The sequence below is a fragment of the Cnephaeus nilssonii genome, assembly GCF_951640355.1.
Source record: "Cnephaeus nilssonii genome assembly, chromosome: 4".
NCBI classification, from domain to species: Eukaryota; Metazoa; Chordata; class Mammalia; order Chiroptera; family Vespertilionidae; genus Cnephaeus; species Cnephaeus nilssonii.
The window spans coordinates 75,810,744-75,831,808 of NC_137075.1; the positions used below are offsets into that span (position 1 = coordinate 75,810,744).

The 21,065-nt window shown below is 40.8% G+C and overlaps 1 protein-coding gene across 8 annotated transcripts in view; it reads left to right on the forward strand.

Annotated features, from left to right (window-relative positions):
• DAAM1 (dishevelled associated activator of morphogenesis 1) overlaps nt 1-21,065 on the forward strand; it is a 159,814-nt gene that overhangs the window by 72,089 nt on the left and 66,660 nt on the right. For all 8 annotated transcript variants that reach the window (XM_079769870.1, XM_079769874.1, XM_079769875.1 and 5 more), the window contains one exon: nt 8,863-8,952. In XM_079769870.1, coding sequence (XP_079625996.1) covers nt 8,863-8,952 — 90 coding nt within the window. The remainder of the gene's footprint in view (nt 1-8,862; nt 8,953-21,065) is intronic.

The following is a 21,065-nucleotide window of genomic DNA, read 5'->3' on the forward strand; positions in this document are numbered from 1 at the left end:
ATGTAGATATGGGCTTAAGTGCTAAAATTCCTATGAAGTCGATGTGAGCTGCTGCCAATGTACAGTCAATTTAAATATGACGAAAAATGATCCCAAACCCAAAACTTGATAAATAAGTTACTTGGGCCCTGAGGTCAACTGATGGCTGTGATACAGGGTGCTGTTGTTGACATAGGTGGTTCAGAATCAAAGTAAGGTTGGCAGTAGACCTTCATCCCTGGGGGCAGCACACATTTCTTTGTTCTGATTAAGGTCCTGTCTGCTTAGAGACAGTAAGATGGCCAACATGGCTTCTTAAGCTTCTTTCTTGTCCTCTGATTCACTAACCAAATGCAGTCAAGTTTAAGTTAAAACCCCAAAACCATTTTATTCCTTGTAGTCCTAAATTTATATTTTATTGCACTAAGATTATTCCAATTGTTCTTTTCTACAGGCTGTTAAATTTAGATTTTGACTGCATGTTGCATACTTTGTTATCAATCATTACCTTTATTTCTGGGTACTTCTTAATTTAAATTACGGGGATTGAAGTTGGGGGGGGGCTTGGAGAGATGGAGGAAAGAAACTATTTTTTTAAATACAAACACTGCAAAATCATCTCTGAACTTAATAATGTTATTAAGAAAATGGTTTTCCCATTGGTCCTGATGAATTTCATTACTATGAGTCTTAAAGAGACTCTGCGCAGCATGTACCTACTTAGTTTTTGGCTACAATTTAAAATCTGATTATTTAACTTAATCCTCAGGCTACTATGTGCAAATTACACAGAGTCAATATACTGTCCTGACTTTCCAACTCTCTACATGTCCCCATATAAACCAGTATATTTAAAAGACTGGGAGAAAAAAAATGATCTCCATAAGTAGTGTGGTTTAGGTAATCTTTCAAGTGTCATTTTGAAAATGTGTTTCAGTAACAGCTGGAACAGTCTGGTAGTTTCTACAAATAACTGGACATGAGAACATATACTGATACATTAGGAACCATCTAAACATCATTTGCTTTTACAGAACATATGTCACCTGTGGAAGGTAAATAACCAATATGTGGATGGTCTATTTTAGTTCTAAAATCTCCTCAACGATTTTTATTTGCTGTGCTTAGAATTCTCCCCTCCCCCACCTTTAATTCCCAGAATTTCTCTGGAATTTAAAACTGTTTATTCATGCATATTATAGAAGCTCAGTACCAGCTTCATCTTTTAGTTATGATTTTCTGGCTCATGGATATATATATGGTGTTGTTTTTAAAACCAGATCCCTGAGAAAGTTGAATTTTTCCCTTTTATCTGATGTTAAATAAATCCACTAGAAACATCCTACAGCTGCTAGTTGTTTATTTCATTACACAGTGTAACATTTAAGAACTAAACTAAACCAAATGACTGAAAGCTCACTCTAGTTGTTTTCAGGAAAGATGGGCATTTCTTGGATGTAGAAGAAAAAGTCAGCTGTCCTTTGCCATCATCTAAACAATCAGACAGTTTGAGTTTGTTCCCCTGGGGACACACATTATGTTAAATTCACTGTGAATATGCACCCTTGCATCTTCAGAGAGTAGAATGGCACACAGGCTTTGTATTTGGCTATTATACCGTCAGGATTCCCAGGGCCTGGAGCAGTGCCTGGCCCAGAGTAAGTGCTCAGGAAATGCTTATGGCATGAATGAATAACTAATTACTGAAGGATAGCACATGAGATGCTCAGTGAGTATTTGAGTGAATGCATGCTTATTTTAGCAGTTGGGTTTGTATTTTGGATTATTATCAAAGTAAAAGTGACAGATTGAGGCTGGTCCCTGCATTCTTCCTGCACCCCATCACCTATTGTCATTCTCTTTGCTCATCTTCATTTGAAGGTCACTTACTATGGGAGCACCAAAGTGGCTGGCAGATTAAAAGGATGAGTGACAATGTTGAAGAAATATTTTCTGTCCTTAACAATATCTCTACCATATATTACATGGTAAAATAAATAAATAGATCAATGTGGGAGGAGACTCATTGTACTAGATATCTTTTGACACGATTAAAACAAAAAGATGTCACCTAAGCTGCCAAACAAGCCTCTGGAGGGCCTGCTGAGCAGGTGTGGAGGGGCTGGCAAGAGCAGTGCTGGTGTCACTGAGGCAGGGGGTGTGTGTGGAGTTGGCTTCACAATTGCCTACCGATGATTTCTCATCTGTCACTTTACAGCTGGGTCTGTGTCCCAGGAGACAAAGTCCCTCCATTTAATTAGGAAAGCACTGCTTAGAAATCCTCTCAATTAAGCCTTGTCAACAGAAGCTGTACTAGATTGTAGGTGTAAAAACTGGAAATTGGGGTGACTGGGTGGATATTGAAAGATGATTTTAACATATATTTAGAACACTTATTTTAGATTACTAGAAAACTGCTGGCAAGGCAGACTAATTAAAAGTTAAAGTTACTCTGATGAGTTTCTAGTTGAAATACACAAAGAAGCTAAATAAGAAGCCTACAGGGTTAGCAGCAGACTTTGTCTAACAAATTGGGTATAGTTTGCATTGCCTACTATTAAAAGCAGGAAGAAAAATAGTATAAAACACCCAATCATTGGTAGTAAGAAACCAAAAATTATTTCTATTTAGTCAGCCTTTGCCTGTGGGATTTCTCAAGTTTTATTTTTCTATATTGAAGGAAGACATGTCTATCAGACACAGAGCATTACTGTGTAGGTGGTGGTGAGTCATGTTGTGGTATTTTGTGTAATGACTAAGAATGTTGGCAGAAAAATTACAGGCTAAAAACCTGTAAGGTTTGGTCTCTGTACATATCCCTTTTGAAATTTAAAACTGTTGTTTTCCATTTATGTCTTTCTTGACTGGTAGGAGCAGCTAATAGTTCACGGAGTGTACCTCTATTTAGTATGACAAACATCTTATTTAACTTTCAGATTCCAAACTATCACTGAGAAGATAAAATACTGTTCTCAGGGTCATTGTGGTTAAATTTTAAGAGCTATGTTGGCAATTCACGACTCCTGGATGTGATGGTCATTTGCTGTGGTGGGGTTGGATGTTCATAAATTTAATGAATTATCATAGCCTAATAGTACATTTTCCCCATACTGCCAAAGTGGCACCCTTCAGCCCACCATATGCCTTGCCTGGCCTTTTCCCCCTGATGTTGTATTTATCACCAGGTTATATGACTTGAGGTCTGGTCACTTGCCCCTTCAAATGTTTGACTTGTTTCTGATAATGTTGAGTTGTAGGATGGGAGGAGAGGGTTAAATCTGGATGGAGAAGGCAGGCATTACCAATTAGTGGTGGGTGTATTTGAGGTAAACCTGAGGGTTGCTGCCTGCTGGGCATGTGGGAAAACTTTGGCATGTGGTCAGGTTAGGATGGACAAATAGGGCTTGTTTGCTGTAAGTAAATACTTGGTATATTTAATTTGAAGGAGAGAAGTTAGCCTTGTCTGAGTAATAATATGATCAGAAATTCTGTGAGCTCTCTACATTGAGTCAGATAGATGCTTACCTTGTCAAGAACCATTAAAAAGTAAAACACACATAAAACTCAAACCACCAAAAACACAAAACAATGAGTTGATTGTCAGGTGACTCCAAGGGCCTATCTTAGCTTCTCCCTCTCCTCATTTTTCTTCTCCATTCCCCCAGCATTAATTACAGGGCCTCCCACCTATGAACGTATTGGTATGTATGTAAAGAATTAGCTTAACTCATTGGAAATAGAAATCCTGAATTCCTTTATTAGAGCTTTCTCTTGGTAGCTAGAAACTTGTTGGCTCACTGAAATTTATTGATTTGGTAGATTTTCAAAGAATGAATGCTTTTAATATTGCTTTGGAGGTTTTAGAATAATCCAATGTTTTATTTAGTTCACATCACTGAAAAGAAGTTTTCAACTCATTCAAGACCCTTATTGTATATTATTTCAAAATTCCTTCCCTTGCTTTATCTAGCAAATCAGTCCATTTCCTGAGATTTGTTTGTACTGTGCTAATTGTTTTCTGATTTATGTAGATTTCTCAATAGAGCTGCCTGCTTACTCCAGGACATAGGACTAGTGAGATTTCTTCGTACCAAAGCTTTTAGGTAGGGCTTAATAATGTGGTGTGTTAGGGATGAAGCCTAGGACTTTAGTTCCTACAGCTGGGCTTCTTTTCAAGTTCCTTTCTTTTTAATAAGATATATATATATATATTGCCTTTCCTCTAAGATATTACAAATAATTTTATAGAGATATGACAAATATAATTAATTTCTTCTCTAAGAAGAAGGGTTTTGTCGGTTGGTTTTTCAGAAATTTGAACTTTCTGTGGAGAGGAATGATACTTGGCAAAAGTGTTTCTCCTTTCATCACTCGCTAAGTCATTTTCCTTCAGCCAACTTTAAAAAATATCTAATAACATGAAAAAAAAATTCTATGGCCAATGAATGGAGATAGGCCATACAAGTCTAACGTTTAGTGGCAGACACTAAATTTGTTTTGTTTATCTTTGCATTCATCAACTGCCAGTCCCTAAAACAAGTGGGCATGTGATCAAAAGTCCTAAAATGTGGTGCTGTTGGAGGAAGAGGAGGTGAGGTGGGGCAGGTTGGCCAAGGCCATATCATGAAGGGTCTAGACCTATCAGCTAAGGAATTTGGACTTTATCCTGAAAAGAAAGGGACCTGTTGAAGCCTTCTGTCATCTTGTCTTCGTAACTAGATTCTAAATTCCATAAAATCAGGGTCTGTTGTTCATTTTTGTATTCTTTATAATGTCTGGCCATGGTCCTGGAATGGGTAGGACAGCAAGTAAGTGCTGATTGATCTCTAAGGCTGTGATAATCTCTGAGTCTTGCATGCTTGATTCAGCCATATTACTAAAATGGAATGAGTCAGAGCACAGAAAGTTTTGGAATGGAGGGGTGGGGGTATTATTGCATCCTGGGCATTGTGCCTAGGCACCCCCAGTTATTATTTAATTTAATCTATGTCACTCTCCTTGCTCAGAATCTGCCAATGGCCTCTGAGTGCTCTTAGGATAAAGAACCAAAGTTCATAGTGGCCCTCAAGGCTACTGTTCACTGCCTGCAGTGCTTTTTTTAAAACCTATTAATTCCTAGCCATCTCTCAGCTCTCACTTTCCTTCCCTGGAACAGCCCTCACTGCCCCACCTTTCCCCCAAATAAGTGGGCCCTTGAAGCTCAGCTTCCCATGTGATCATCATGTCATATTTGATTTCCCTTCTGCCTGCTCAAGAATCTGAGCTCTGTGATACCATTTTGTCCTCTACATCTAGCACAATGCCTGACATTTAGTAGAAATACTTTTTTGGTTGCATGAATGAATCCTTGAGATAACTGTCAGACATATACTATCACTAATTTTTCAGGAGAAGAAATTGAAGTTCATACGTTAAGTCACTTGTTCAAGGTTGCACAACCCATCGAGCCAGACCTGGAACTCAGGGATGTCTGACAACAAAATCCTCCTCCATCTGCTAACAGACAGCATGCGTTTTCATTTTTGTATCTGCGTCGTGATTCTGCCTAACTGTTGAATGATCGATAGAATGAACAGGCTCTGGTGCTTAAGAATGTGGGCTCTGTAACCAGACAGTCTAGACTCAAGTTCCTCCTCCACCTTTGTTACCTTGAACAAGCTACTTAATCTCTCTGAATTCAGCTTCCTGGAAAATGAGGTAATATTACCCACTTAATAGGATTGCTGTGAGGATAAACTAAATTAATTCATATAAAATTCTAATACTAAGTACATAGAATGTGCTCTCTAATTGCTAGTCGTTACTGTTACCAGTATCCATTAATTCCTTCCCTTTTTTTTACTGTAATCTAAAATTATATCCAGAGACCCTATAGCAATTTTTAATTTATTTTATGGAAATTCACTTCTTGCATGAAACCATCTGCTCCTAAGTCCTTGTTCAACTGTGCTCTCTCAATTCTAAATGGGTCATTTCTGTGTCACTGCAAAAGCAGAAGTTTTCTACCTATAACAGCAAAATGTGGTAATATTAATACCCTTTGCTCTGAATATTTAGATTTTAGGATTCACATTTCTTCACACCTCAGCTCAGTTAGCAAAAACACAGTGCCGTAGTATAGTAAAGGATGCAACATTAATAACACTGTTCGCTCTCTTACAAATCACAAACCTTTCCCCAAACTAGGCATGAGATTATCAAGCTGTTAGAATAACTAACCTGACCCTCTTACCCCCAAGTAATCCTAATTGTTGGGAAGTGATTTATGTCACCATTATTTTCCTCCATTCATCAATAGATGAAAGCAGGTGTGTGACTTACAGGAAATTAAAAAAGAAAGAAAGGAAGAAAAATAATTACTTCACATATATAATAGTTGCATGCCAAAATTGTAACATTTTTAGCATGTTCCCTCATAATGGAACTTTCTCTAAATATTGTTCTTTCCCTCGTTGTTCATTGTTAAAAATTCTTAACTAGCTTTTTTGTAGTTAGTATATAATAGCATGTGGGTGTGTTTTAGTGACTTAACTGTTACCTTTTTTTTGTTTTGTTAGTATTATTGATTCCAGAGAAATGAACAGAGGGAGGAGAGAGAGAGAGAAAGAAACATCTATCATCCCCCCACCCCCAACCCCCGACACACACATACCCACTGGGTATGTGCCCTGACCAGGAATGGAACCTGCCACCTTTTGGTGTATGAGATGATGCTCCAACCAACTGAACCACACCAGCCAGGGCTGTTTACCCTGTTAAAGAAGATTTGTTTAAATGTTAAGAGAAATAACAACTGTACAGTTAGTACAGTTGCCCCCACTGCCGACCCCTTCCTCCTCGCCCGCCCCCCCCCCCCCGCCCCGCTTCTCAGGCATTGCTACATGCTTAATTGGTGTTTCTAATCCTCACAAAAGCCCTACAAGAGAAATGATATGCCCACCCTGGAGATGAGGAAGTAGAAGTTTAATGAGACTAAGAACTTCCCTGGGTAGCCGGCATGTATCAGGCCCCGAGTGGCTAGGCCTTGGTGGTATGTATGGGTGTTAACAAGACAGAGCATCAGGGGATAACCAGAAGCAAGCCTGGCAAAGTACATGGGGTTATACATGGAAGACCTTCAGGGCCGGCTGAGGAATGCATGATTCATTTTGTAGGTAGTGTGGAACGAATGAAGTTTTTGAATTGGGAGCTCAAAACAGCACAGGTGCTGTGTTTTTAAGGTGGTGGTTTTAAAGTGTGGTCCCCGGACTAGCTGCAGCGGCAACACTTGGAAACTTATTAGAAATGAAAATTCTTATACTTCCTCCCACCTGCTCAGTCCTAAACACTGGGCGATCAGTGCGGCAAGGAGTCCTCTGGGTGATGCTGGTGCTGGCTCAAGTTTGAGAATTCATTCCTTAATGAGTTCTAGCCTTGCTGTGGGAAGGAGTGCAGGGCAAGGAGGAACATGTGGAGGCTATTGCCAAAAGCCGAGGGAGGGGTTATTAGAACATAAGTTTGGGTGGTTTCATTGGAAACGAAAAAAGGAAAATCATGAGACTTTTCAAGGAAGAAATAATAGGACTTGATGATGAAATGGGGTAGGAGTATGAGATAGGAAGTCAGTGTTCATGCATGGCAGAATTGCCTATATACACCAAAGGCATTCAGAATGGGGACTGTTTATACTCCTCAAGGATCTAAGCCTAATTGTGATTTACTTTATAGCATCTTTTTATAAGTCTTACGCCCACCAACATGCCACGTTCAACTAGATAAGTTTCCCTGTAGAATAACAATGGGCCAAATGCTCAATACCGACTGTGGATTGAGTTATCAACTGCCAAGAACTTTCCTCTAAGCACTTTATATTCATTATCCCATTGTTGTTATTCATTAGTTATGGATGTTTATAAATTGCCTTTCCTCAGTGTCCAATCTAAGCTGCACACCACTGTGAAGTTAATGTTTCCAGACACTGGTCTGAGAGGCCAAGAGTCTGGGCTCTGGAGTTAGACAGCTCTGGGCTGAAAACCCAGCCATTCCTTTACCAGGTGTGTGGTCTTGAGCAAATTACTTACCCAGTCTTCTGCCTCAAGTTCTTTCAACTGTATTAAACAGGGATTATTATTACAATGAGGATGTGATGATGAGTGGAACTCTTAGGGTTGCTGTGAAATGAGAACATGCTTGCACCATGCTTGGCACGAAAGGTACTGAATAAATGTCAGTGGAATTTATGGTGATGAAGATGTCACTCCCTTGCTCAGAACCTTCATGGGCTCTCCTTTGTCAGGACAATTAACCTCTTAGCCTGGCATTTAAGACTTTCCACAAACTGGTTTCTCTACCTCTCAAAGCTTTTGTGTGATGATGCTTTGCATAATCCTAGTGTTTCAGCCAAGCTGTAATGTGTCCCCCAAACACACCAAGTATGTGACCCTACCCCAGCCTTTGATTCTGTTCTTTCTCTCCTCTTATCACGTCCAAATCCCTCAGGGCCCAGCCTGATACTCAGTGTTTATGGAGCCATCCCTAGCAAACCCTGATCTGTAACATGATTAATCCTTCCAAACGCTAGCACCTATTGCCTTTACTGATCAATGGACCCTCGCAGCAGTGCACGTGGTTCAGGATACTTTAGTCCATCTTCTGCCCACTTCCCCGTACCCTTCAGTAAGTGCAGTGCCTCATCCTTTGTGCTGTGCTCGGTGCCAAGCTCGGTGCCAGGATGTGCTTTCTTGATAGTGGTAACATGCACCTTAACTTAGCTTCCTGGTCTTTTCTGAGTTCATTTAAATGCGTGTTGATTTTTTTTTTTTTCATCTCCCTGGTGATGCTGATAACTTTCTTGTACGGATAACAAATTATTTCTGAAATACTAATTATTATTTTTCTTCTCAGGATGAACTTGACCTCACAGACAAACACAGGGAGGCCATGTTTGCACTTCCAGCTGAGAAAAAATGGCAAATATACTGTAGCAAGAAAAAGGTAAGATATACCTTGAATATATGGTTAACTGGAAAATTATCATTTTTAATTCCCTTTGCTCTCCTGCGTCACCACCTGTTTATAATGTGCAAACCAGATTGACCACGTTCTGCTGTGGCCTTGGTGCTACCTTCAGCACAGGGACAATTCCTTGGATATTGTTTTTATCAGCATTTCGCTGGACACCACTTTCCTACCTTGTACCTATAACCGTTAACTCATAATCCTGTACAACTGAGACCCAAAATAACATTGGCTTACACAATGACAAAGTCCCCCCCACCCCCCGCCCCACTCTTTATGTAAAAGTTTATATATAGGTAGGTTAGGGCTAGTATTGTGGGGTCACATCCTCTATGACCACCTTCTAACAACTTTTCATTTCACCATCTCTAAGGCCTTGTCCTCGTGGTGGCTCTCCAGCCATTTCACATTCCTAACTAAGACTGGAGGAAAGGGGAAGAAGGAAAAACTTCCCCCCTATGCTCTTAGGGACATGCCCTGGAGTTATGCACTCGAATTCCCCTCACCTTCCACTGTTAGCAAATGGCCACACCTCACTGCAAGGAACACAGTCCTTATTCTGCGTGGTCACTCCCACTTAAAAGCTGGGGGATCTTTTACCTTCAGAGAAGTGGAGAGTGGATATTGGCAGCAAAACCCCTAAAGCTCTTATTTCCTAGCATCCATGGTGTAGGCATCGCCCTGAGGACTGGAGCTCCTGCAGTCAAGTTCAGTCTGCCATCCTTTAAACCCTGGCAGATTCTTAGACTATTCCTATTCCATTTTTGGAACCTGCTCATGGCCATCTTTAGCCACTTTCCCTTCTGTTCCAATGGAGACTTGAATCAAGCTGGGGTAAGAGGAAGGGCAGGGATAGCACCCAGGAGGAACGTTACTTCTGTCTAACAGGCAGTGGACACGCTGATTACTCACTGTTGTCCCAGGGAAATAAGAGCAAACTACAACAATCCAGTATCTTTTCAAGACATGGTATCAGTCAGGGAAGCCTTTTCTCAGGTGACATGGTATCAGTCAGGGAAGCCTTTTCTCAGGTGATTGGGGCCTCCATTTGTCCACGTGCTGTCTCTCAGCACCTGTCTCCTCTTTGCTGCCTGTGTAACTGGCATGCCACCCTCCAGAGCCGTTCTCCTGCATGCATCTGCTGGTGCCCCTCTGCAACCAGACTCGATGTTTTGGCACCATGTTTTACTCCTCTCCATAATTCAGCTTCTGATACTTTGAAATGAATGTACCATTGATGAGTGAACCACAAGTTATCATTACTTTAAACTGAACTGTCAACATTTGAAGTGCATTTAATTTTCCACCTGAGCAGTTATACTATGTGTGGGGTTTGGTTCCGGGGCCCTTGCTGAGAGACATGTCCAGCTGTAACTTTTCCGTGTGATCTTCAAGCCACTATCAGATCAGACCAAGCGCAGCCTAAAGGTTCCCGATCAGTCATAACCAGGAAGATGTGTTTGTGAATGAATCTGTCCCCTTCTCGTCTTTCTCTTTGTACACATCTTACCAACTAGAAAACTTCTCTTCTGTTGAACTGATTGCCATGACTCAGGAAGCAAAGAAAACACGGAGAGAATTTTAAAATGAAATATAATGTGCGTAGTTCTGCAAGTGATGTATAGTGAGGTCTTTGGAAAAGGGAACTTTTCACACAGCTGTCTTAAAGACCTGGCCCCTGGAACTGAGAACAAAAAGTCCTCAAGTGCCTGTGTACACAGAGGACATTGTCTATTTTGGCTCATCTGAAAGCAGATTTTTTCTCAAAATTAGGAAGCAATATGAAGCTGGGATTGAAATATGCACTGGAGGAAAGGAAAGGGCAGGCAAATGGGAGCAGCTCACCGAGGGAAAAGTTTTCTTCTTTCCCAGATTTTATTACACCCTTGACGGCAATTGAAAGTTAATCATGGAAACTACTGCCCCTTAGATTAGAAAAGGCAAACCCTAGAGAATAGTAATGACCTCGGGCTCACAGCTGCTGCTCATTTTTCACTTTCCAGGGGTTTTTGCAGTGTGGATATGGATGTGGCCACTGGCTCAAAATCCCACTCTTGATGGATGGATGGCCCCCTCCTGCGCGTACCTGGCCACATTGCACAGATCTTTGAGAGTACAGTTCTCCTGCTGGCTTCATCCCAGCAGCTTGGATTGCTTATGTGACTCAGCAGTGGCGCCCCTGAGGGGGAAAGGCGTTTTAACTCTTTGGGGAGTCCCGTGGGCATATAGATCTGCCTCACTTTAAAATGGATAGTAGCAGTGCTTGACTAAGGATGCTGATTAGAGCTTCTCACACTGCTAAAACTAAACTATGCCTTTGGTCTAAAATGGGCCTTTTTGAGCACTTAATAAATCAGGAAATAACACAACTAGTGAGAGAACACAAGCACCTAAGCACAGAATGGCACGATGTTTACCTCTCTTCCGAGAATATGCTCTCCTGAGGGACAGGTTGGCCATCTCAGAATGGAGCCGTGGTGGCCGTCCTTAATACGGAGGATCGATTTTTTTCCTTGAACCATCTTATGTAGCCTTTGCAAATCAGGCTTGTCACTAGCAAGCCAAACCAAAGGCTAAGGGAAAGCAATCCACCCTTGGCTCCTTCACATTTCCCATCTTTCAAGATTAGAACCCAGGGCATTACAGACCTTCTCACACATAGTGAGGCCACCGGTTAAAGGCCAACAAAAGCCAACAGAAACAGACACAGGAGTTGGTGAAAGGCAGGCTTTCTGTTTAAAAGAGCACAGGACTGGGAACTGAAGAGGAGGCCAGATCTTTCTCAGCCAAGTGGCTCTTTTCCATCCAAGAGTGACTAGAGTCCCAGCAGTGGCTATCTGCTTATCAAGCTCTGTGTTCATTTCTCAAACTTCTCTATCTAAGTCTCTGGTTGAAAAACCTATTTCCAGAGCCAAAATGAAAGCAGCATAAGTATTTCTGGGTCTAAAAGAATTGGAAAGAAACTAATTGGAATTTTGCCTAATTGAGTAATCTGGGGGAGAGCAAGAGATGGATGTTGTGGTCTTGTTGAAAGTCCAAACAGATCTGTAGGAACAACTGGACTGGTTGATCAGCCATGGTTTGTCATATGCAGCCATCCACTGTCACATTCTTTAACTGTCATGAAAGGTCCCCAAAAAGGTCCTGTTGGTGGGGCTTGGTGGGAGGGGGTGTATTTTCAAATAGGAAATGTTTGTGGTTCTTATCTTTAAAGGTAATTCCCTTTTTACTTCCAATCACAACATACTCTTTTGTTTAAGTGAGGTTTTTCCCAGTCTCCAGCCAGAAACTGCATCTGTTAACAATCTTTTGGATTTTAAATTGAAGCTTTTTAAACAATGAACCATCTGACCATGAAAGGCATCTGGCCATGCTGTATTTGCTTATTGTTAACATGATTTTTAAACCCTGGGAAAAGCGAGGAGTAGGTCTTCAGAGAGGAGAAAACAAAATGGTGTATCTCTGTAGTATGTCGACAGCAATCTTATCAGCACAGGCAGGGACCTTTAACTGAAGCTCTTCACAGGGAGCTGTGGCACTGAACCAGTCCGCACAGTATCTAGAACATGCTTTTTCTCCTCTTTGAGCTTCTGAGTTTGCCAAGTAAGTGAATGGGGCTAGACCCTGTTAGCTGTAGTGACATCAGATCTTTGCGGCAAAGATCAGGATTTGACGACTGCACCTAATTTTTCCTCCTTTCATTTCTGATCTTTAAAGCCAAGGCTTAAGTACAGGCTTTGTAGTCTTCACATTACATCTCTGCATCTTTCAAGGTTTACTTTGGAGAAGGTGAATTTTTTTCTCTGCGGCTGAGTTTGTTTGATTCAATTAAATCATTCCAGAATCTCACCCAACCTGGTTGCAATTCAGCTTTTGTGATTTGTGCAGAGTACTGATTTTGAAGACATCTAGCACAAGTGACTGAAAATTCAGCCCATACTTTTCATGCAGTCCCTTTATTTGGTTTGAATATCCTCATTGGATCACCTTCCTGCTTCTCTCCCCAGAAAGGAATTCTTTCACCGAACACACACACACACACACACACACACACACAGATTAAAGTTGCATTGTGTATGGTCATCAGGATGCACTTCCTTCGGATCCTTGAAAGTTGAGGCCCTCCTGCATTTGGAGTACACGGATGGAGTGGTTTAATAAAAACACAGATTTAAAGGAACATGTGCTAAGTAGTGGAATTAAAGACAAAAGGAATCATCAGTTTCCTCACAAACTATTAAACAAACCAGCTAGAAAAGAAAGATGGTAGGTTAGTCCTCTAGTCATCCCCACTACCCTGAAGAGAAGCTGCAGTGGGTCTGCTGGGAGGGGAAGCATGAACGATTGGGCATTTGACCTGAAAGATCTGAGAGGAAGGATAAATTAGACATCCTCTTCTTTCTTCACTGTCGTTATTTCAATAGACATTAGAGTGAATTTTGCTTTTTCAGTGCCCACTTTGCTAGATGTCAAGATGTGGGAGAGGGAACCAGTAAATGGGAGAAAACTAGATTTCAATAACACTATTTCTAGACTTCTTGAGAGGTACCTGGTTTGGTCTCCTGCCATTGAGTTTTCACCCTGATAATAGATTCCAGTTGGCATTTGTGCTCCTAATGCTAAGAGGTTAAAGAAAGTGGCAGACATAATAATGATTAGAAGTAGGATTGGGCTGTTTTTCCCCCTCTGTTTCTCTAAAGACTAGATAAGGAAAGCACAGTAGTTGGAAGACAACGGGCATTTCCAGGCTCTGTGTTTCTGAAACTCCCTGCCTCATCCACGTATTTCCTGGCTCTGAGAGATGAGGATTTGTGTATAACCCCAGATTAAAATGGTGAGAAATAGCAAGCTTTGAGTCGGGCACTTCACTTAATGAAACAATGCAGTTGGTGAAGGGCAGGTTGATGTGTGAGAGTCACCTGATGTGTATTGAGTGCCTTCTCTGGAGCTAAATCCTGAGGATGATTAACCAATAAGTCAATTTTCCTGGAGTGGGTGGTACCGGTAGGAGAAGCAAATAAAATCAAATAAAGGCAGATCTTGTCCTTAAGCTTCATTATAGGGTAAGCAGACAGACTGGGGCATAGAGGAAGGAGCGACCGAGGGTATATGCATGTGACCGGGAGAAGCTCCTTTGCCACTCTGACCCATCCAGCGGTTATGCCAGTGAAAGGACTGATGTTGTCATGTTTTCACCTCGTCATCTAGAACCGGCTCCTTTTCCAACAGTTGAGCTGTGTTTGCATGCACTGTACACTTTCCCTCTTGATTTGTACTTTGTTCTTTGTTGCTTTTGCCAATGCTTAAAAGGCCAAGTTTAGACTGTTGGCCTAATCTGATCTTTACTAAACACAATTTGTAGGGCTTGTTAGGAAATCTATAAAGAAGCTTAAACTTTGGTAAAAATGAAGACATTGGGGGCGGGGGGAAAGAGAGGGGAGACTGAAATAACTGAGGTTTGTTCAGCCTGGAGAAGAGAAGGGTGGAAACTTCAACATAAGCTGACGTTCACTGGTTATACCCCAGTGAAACTATAGAATCTGTTGAAATATTGTCAACTTCCAGTTGGTAAAGAGCAGCTGCCCCCAATAAAAACCACACTGACAATCTGACTTTCCCCTAAGGACCCACCAGTCTTTCTCCATGATTCAGGGGCTCAAGGGTGAACTGCTAGCATGGCACAACAGGGGGAAGGCGGATGTAAACTAGGGGAGAACGAGGACAGGCTGGAGTCCACACGGAGAAGACCCAAGCCCATGTCAGTTCTCCCCGCCTCCGCCTCCAAAGACGGAGGAGGATCCAGGGAAAGGCGGAGCAGCTGCCGAGCGGCCCGCTGCTCCACACCAATGAGGTTAGTCAGGGGACAGTGTGGACAAAAAGGTACCCACTTTGCTCCCACCCGCCACATCGCCCATGAGAGAGGCCCTCTGTGGCTCACTGACCCAGAAACCTACAAGAAAGGGTGTCATTCAGCCTAGCCGACTTGAACAGTGCATGCAAACCAGTGCTTGTGTTGTCAAGACAACCCCGGCTCTTTTTTCATTGTCTAGCCCAGGGACCCTTTTTCTTCCCCTCCCTCTCTTTCTGCTCTTACCCGGAGGCATTAAAACAAAGGTGAATCTGTAAATCACCCAGAGTCTGTCAATATCATTTATTAGGCAGTGACTGAAAACATGGCGATTTTGGCCCTGGTGAGATTTCTTTAGCTTTCTGCCCAGAAATTCACTAAAGGCATGTTTCACCTTGCCCTTTCCCCTCTAAGCAGCATAATCTCAAAGCTAGCTATTCTTTTTTTTTCTCTTAATTTTATTTTTATTACAAAAACATGCTGTCAAAATGAGCACCAAATTTTAGGTTAGAGTACAAAATTTAAGGATTCTCTGCCTCTAGCAGCCCTTAAACTAACATTATATTCCAGTAAGGGCATTTGGTTCATGAGTATTTATTTGCCTCCTCTTCCTATAATCCCTTTGTTCAATAACACCAGTTTGGAGTATTTTTTTCCTCACAATTCTGTCACTCCAGCCTTGCCGGCTACCACCCCTCCTGGTGGTGTCCAGAATGGTCCTGAGCTCCAGTTTGTGTTTTCATAAATGTTGACTCTCAGTGCCCAGCTTCACTAATGCAGAAGCAGTAAGCAAACTCACCCACAGAGTGAACCAAAACACATTCATCTTTCTTCTTTGGTGGTTGGACAAGCAAACAAATCTAAAATATTGTAGACACCCTCTGAGTCTTCTGGTTCTACATATAGTCCTGTTTTTCAGGGTTGAGATACTGCTAGCGAAAGGATACAACACAGAGGTTTCATTAAACAAGTCAATTTTCACAAATAAGTAACTTATTAGGTTGAAGCAAGCCAGATTTACAAGGGCCCTGTTCAGCAACAACATTTGTTCAAAGTCTCAGCATTAAAATTCAATAGTGTGATCTAGCTGTGTGATTTCCAAGTTAAGCTAATAAAATAAAACTTCAGTGTTAAGATTATAAAAGAATGTCTCAGCACAGTTGCAGATACTGTTATTGATGGAAGTCTTAAACCTAGTTACCAGAGCAGACAGTCTGGGTTCCAAGAAATTGGCACTTTCTAATATTTCTAAAAAAACAAAAAACTTACAAACCTCAAGTCATGGGATAAATTATTATTTTCTGGTTGATTATTTTTGTTATGAAATTTTTAAATGTACAGAATATAATAAACACCCATGTTTAACAAATGCCAACATTTTATCATATTTACCTTGGATTTTTTAAAAAGACATAAAACATTTTAATATGGTTGAATCCCAGTGATATCTTCTATTCTGAAGGTGATATGTGGTTTATTCTTTAACCTTATTTTGCACATGTAGATTCATTAAAAATATAGGGTATTCCTTTATTTTAACTGTGATATAATAATGTTCATTATATGAAAATGCCACAGTTTAATTTTTTATTCCCCTTTGAATAATACTTATTTCCAATATTTTATTATTAAAAATGCATTGCAATGAACATATTTGTGCATGTGTTCAAAAATTTCTCTAGGATAGACACCTAGACATCTAATTACTGTATTGTTTGATATGAACATTTTCACCTTTAATTACCCCCAAAGTGGTTGTAACAATTTATACCTGTAGTAAATTAGTTGCCAACCGTCTGAGGGTAGAGAATTATTTTCTCATTACCCTGATCAATCACTTGGCATAAGTTTAAATGTTTCAGGTACAAGAAACTGTCATTAAAGTTCTTCCATTTTCTCCCATATGTCTTAGCAAATCAAATTGAAGTAAAATGTACTGGAATAGAAGGTGTTCATTTTGAAAACGAAAACCTAAGAGTTAGAAAATGAAAAACGTTTCAAATACCCATAAGCCATACAAAATGTTAGACGTACATAAAAATGAACAATTCACCCAGCATTGTGTTTATTTGGTTTGACTACAAAGGAAACTGCTCTGTGTGTGGTTCATCCTTCCTCTCCTCTAGATCTTTTTACACCCTCAGTTCAGCCCCAGGCAAATTGTGTTTCCATCTCTCAAGCTCCTAACTGATGTATGCCATCACCCAGCCAGGAAGTTCCTCTGAGGCATCCGCCACTTCCCTGACGGTGACTAAGGTGCAGGTGCAGAATCAGCACGTCCGCCCAAACAAGCAGCTTAGCTGTGGCTGGAAATCACAGCAGCATCTTCATCTCGATCATCACCTTATAACATTGTGAAAGCCTTTCTTTCTCATACTCCTTGATTCCTTCAAATATTGAGAAATTGAGATGTGCAACTTGCTATCTGGCTGTCCCCCAAGCCTAAGTTCTGAGCTATGTACAAGTCAACTTATGGATTTGGAGATTGTTGGTTCTTCAGTCTAGAGATACTTAACTCTGCTTCGTTCTTCATAGCATTGTACAAACAGTGAATATGCATGTGCTTCGTGGATACCATCTCTCTTTGATGTTTCCTCAGACTTGCATTTCTTCATTGAGTAATCCCTTTATCCAGGGCCTTGCTTTCTTTGTAATTAGGGAACGCCAGGCTGGAAAAGGGTGGAGAGAATGACCTGGTGTTTGTGTTCATTTAGAATCATTCCAACAACAGTAAAAACAAATCAGTAAGCAAAGTACAGCTGAAACAAGCAATGTACAGCTGGGAAAAAATAATTTCCTAGTTGGACAAACCAATTAATGGGGAGTCCTGGGGAGCATGGGGGTTGTGTGTCCCGCGGAGCTCTCTTTTGTCCTCTGGAGTGGAGGCCAGAGAAGCACCTCCCACTGCTCTCACTCCGCTTGTCACCTTAGTGCTCACTGTGGGAGAACACTCCTGTGTAGGCTCCGCCACTGGAAGAGACTTGGAGCTCTGGGTTTGAATGGAAGCCTGGGGCGGGTAGTGGTCTTAAGCTGAGGCAGAGCAGCTATCTTTGGCTTCCCAGTCTTAATTCTTAACCAGGTTCCTTTTGAGAGCTCAGGTACAGAACAAATTGCATCTCGTGTCAATTGCAGGGTTAGGAACACGTGACTATCTTGGAGCTCTCAATCTTTGTCGCAGAGTACTTGCCAACAGTGCTATTGTGGAGCCAAGGTTCTGATTGCAACTATTTGGGCCTATGAGCCCCTTGCCTCTGTGGATTGAAACACATGGGCATAACTCCATTTCACTTCCAAAATTCTGCAATCTACACATGAGCGAGTGGTCTGAGTGATAGCTCTCTGTTTGGTAGAAAGTGATATCACTATATCTCATATCCAAGAATCTAGAAGTAGCTCCCAGTCTGGTATCAGCCGAACAATGGACTCCTGAGGGACACACAGCACAGGACACACTCCAGAACAATGCACATCCTTTGTTTCAATATTCCTTAGGACGGTAGCTTCCTTCCCCGGTTTACTGAGCACACAATGAAGAACCTGAAGCAGAGCTGACAAAAAGCTTTATCTTGATTGCTAACTCTGAACAATTGGGGGTTGAGGCCTGGAGCACTTTGGGAAGCATTAGAGGTTATGAATAGGATCAATAAGAGTAGTGTGGTAATTGATGAGCAGTGTCTTCCATGACACATGATGGGGATCTGTGTCATATGTAGCAAATATTTGCCATCTTTGTCCTTGAGGTCTCTTCTTGCTTCTAGATTATAGTTGGATGTAAGTATCATACTTCCTACTTCTTTTCTCCTGGGACTCTCCCTGGTTCTCTGCAGATTCTCTAAGTGCTATAGCACCTACTTCCATAGAAAGAATGCCTCAAGCCTGTCTGACCTCACATCTCCAGGAGATAGGTTTATGGAGGACATCAACAGAAGGAAGTTTTCTCTGATATCTTTTCCAAAGATATGAACTAAGTATACACATATATATTTATGCATCTTTTTCACTAATAGCTCTAGCATACCTAATACTGTTGGATCTATGTTATGCTTGGTGCATTTCAGAATTTCACACACACACCCCTCTCCTCCCCACAGAGTAGGAAGAAGCTTTGAGCTTCCAGTGTAAGTTAGAATGCACTGCTAATACCTCTAATTTGGGCTTCAAATTCCTTATACTTCAGGAACCTAGTGCTTTGTGAAACTGGAAGCTGATTACAGTAGAAAGATTACCGAAGAATACCAACTCTAAATTACGGTGTCTTAAATTCCCTTGTGCTTCTTCAATGAGGTACAGAACAGCATTTGACTTAAGCAGTCTTAAGATGGTATTCCCATGCCCTCACATATCTGAGACAGTAATATCTTCCAACTGATGCTTTTCTTCTTTATTTTCTTTTGCCAAAAATGCTGTCAATAATTCAGTAGTGTGCCACAGAGTCAGTGATGGCTTAAAATTAGAAATAAGGTTATGACTCTCCTTCTAGGGGACAGTTAGCCCTGTCTTAGCATTTTTCAGTCATCCTGAGAATGCTTCCATGAATGAAATATGCCTTTGTGGGCTTAATGTTTCCCCTGATTCTCTTCTTAGTTTAATTACTGTTTTCCAAAGTCCTCCATTTATAGCCTCGTGTTAAGCATTATATTGCAAATCATAAACACACTTTGATAGTTTTCCCAAGAGTATGTTACAGAACATCAAAACCTGCTTTACGGCATTCTGAAAAGCTGGTCTGGTAGCAGGAAATCTGGTGGCAAGATGTGAGGCAACAAAGACCATTGACACCACTGATTGGATTTCCACACTGCAAAAGGGTAGTGATGTGTGTCCAGACATGCAAATTTACCAACCGGCTGGTCTAATCGTACTGAGGACTGTAGCACTCCATGGTGGCATGTGGGTCAAAGACTTGACTCTCAACAAGCTACATAGAAGTAATTTGTTTTATGTCACTGTATACTTTGTGTCATAGGCAACAGGGGAATGTGGGCTTATATCATTTCTGAAAATAATAATTGAAGAATGTTTCTTTTCTTTTCCATGAAAATGAGGGGAATTGTCATCTAAAATTGCCTTCAGATGTTGGAGTTGTACTGATTGAGATTTTTAGTCTCCAGTCATATTCCAGGCTGTGAAGTGCTTTGCCAAAGAAATGATTTGTTAATAAATAAAACAAATGTCTCATAGTTTGGGAAGTGGGATGTAAAGTCTCAGTTTTTAATTCTAGGTAAGGATTATGACTATTTTTTAGATATATCAGAACACGAAATCCTTTTCCCCCAGTTTTCAATTCTGTCAAGTCAGCCAAGGCCTCTTCAGGAGAGAAGAGGGTGTTGGGACAGATTGAGCCCGTGAGCGGTTTCTTTACTCTTGAAGTCTTATTGTCACTTGTCTGTGTCATTGCTGCTGTTCCCCATCAGGAGATTAAATGTCTTTAAAGTAGCACTCTTTTCTTGCTTTTCTGGGGTATGTTATTAGGGGAGAGAACAAAAATGATAGCTGATTGAGCGCTGACGGGCAAGCCAGATTTTCAATGTGCTAACATTTCATTTCAGGTCATTCAGAAATTTTTGATGATTTTTACCAGTGTAGATAAAGTTTGCAACAATAAGAAAATAATGTAATATTTTATGCTATCGAGGAAATGTTTCAAAGCATTTTTCCCAGTAGAGCTTTGGATTTTTATTTTGAAGAAACATTGATAAAGACTGGAGTTTAGTAAAAATGCAGGAGTTAATAATACTTGACTGTTTCTTTTTGTCATGATGAAAAGAGGGAGTGAAGTCTATAAATGAATACAGTTCTTTGTAGCTATACTTGCAAAAAATGAGAACCTATTATCAGAATAAGTTTGTGATCTTGTAAGAAACTCTCAGTGCTAAAGTTTGGAAACATATTCTCATCTGCCTCCTCTTGTATTCATGGATCACTAACAAGCAAAACAGGGAGCGTTGCTCTCTTATTTATGTAGTCTAACATCTAGAACAGTGCCTAGGCCATTATAAAACTCAATAAATGTTTATTGGATGAGTAAATGAATGAAAAGGAAAGCAAATGACTTTTTAGATTCAGTTCAGCACTGTGAATTTTAAGTATGATGACAGAGGGTTTCTATCCTGCCCAAGAGAAGCCCTATGTTCAGCAGTATAGTGTTAACCAGTTAACTGCCAAAATATTTTGAATTTATTTTATAAAGATCCGCTGCTTGCATCTATAAACACTTATGGCATACAAATGGTTAATACTC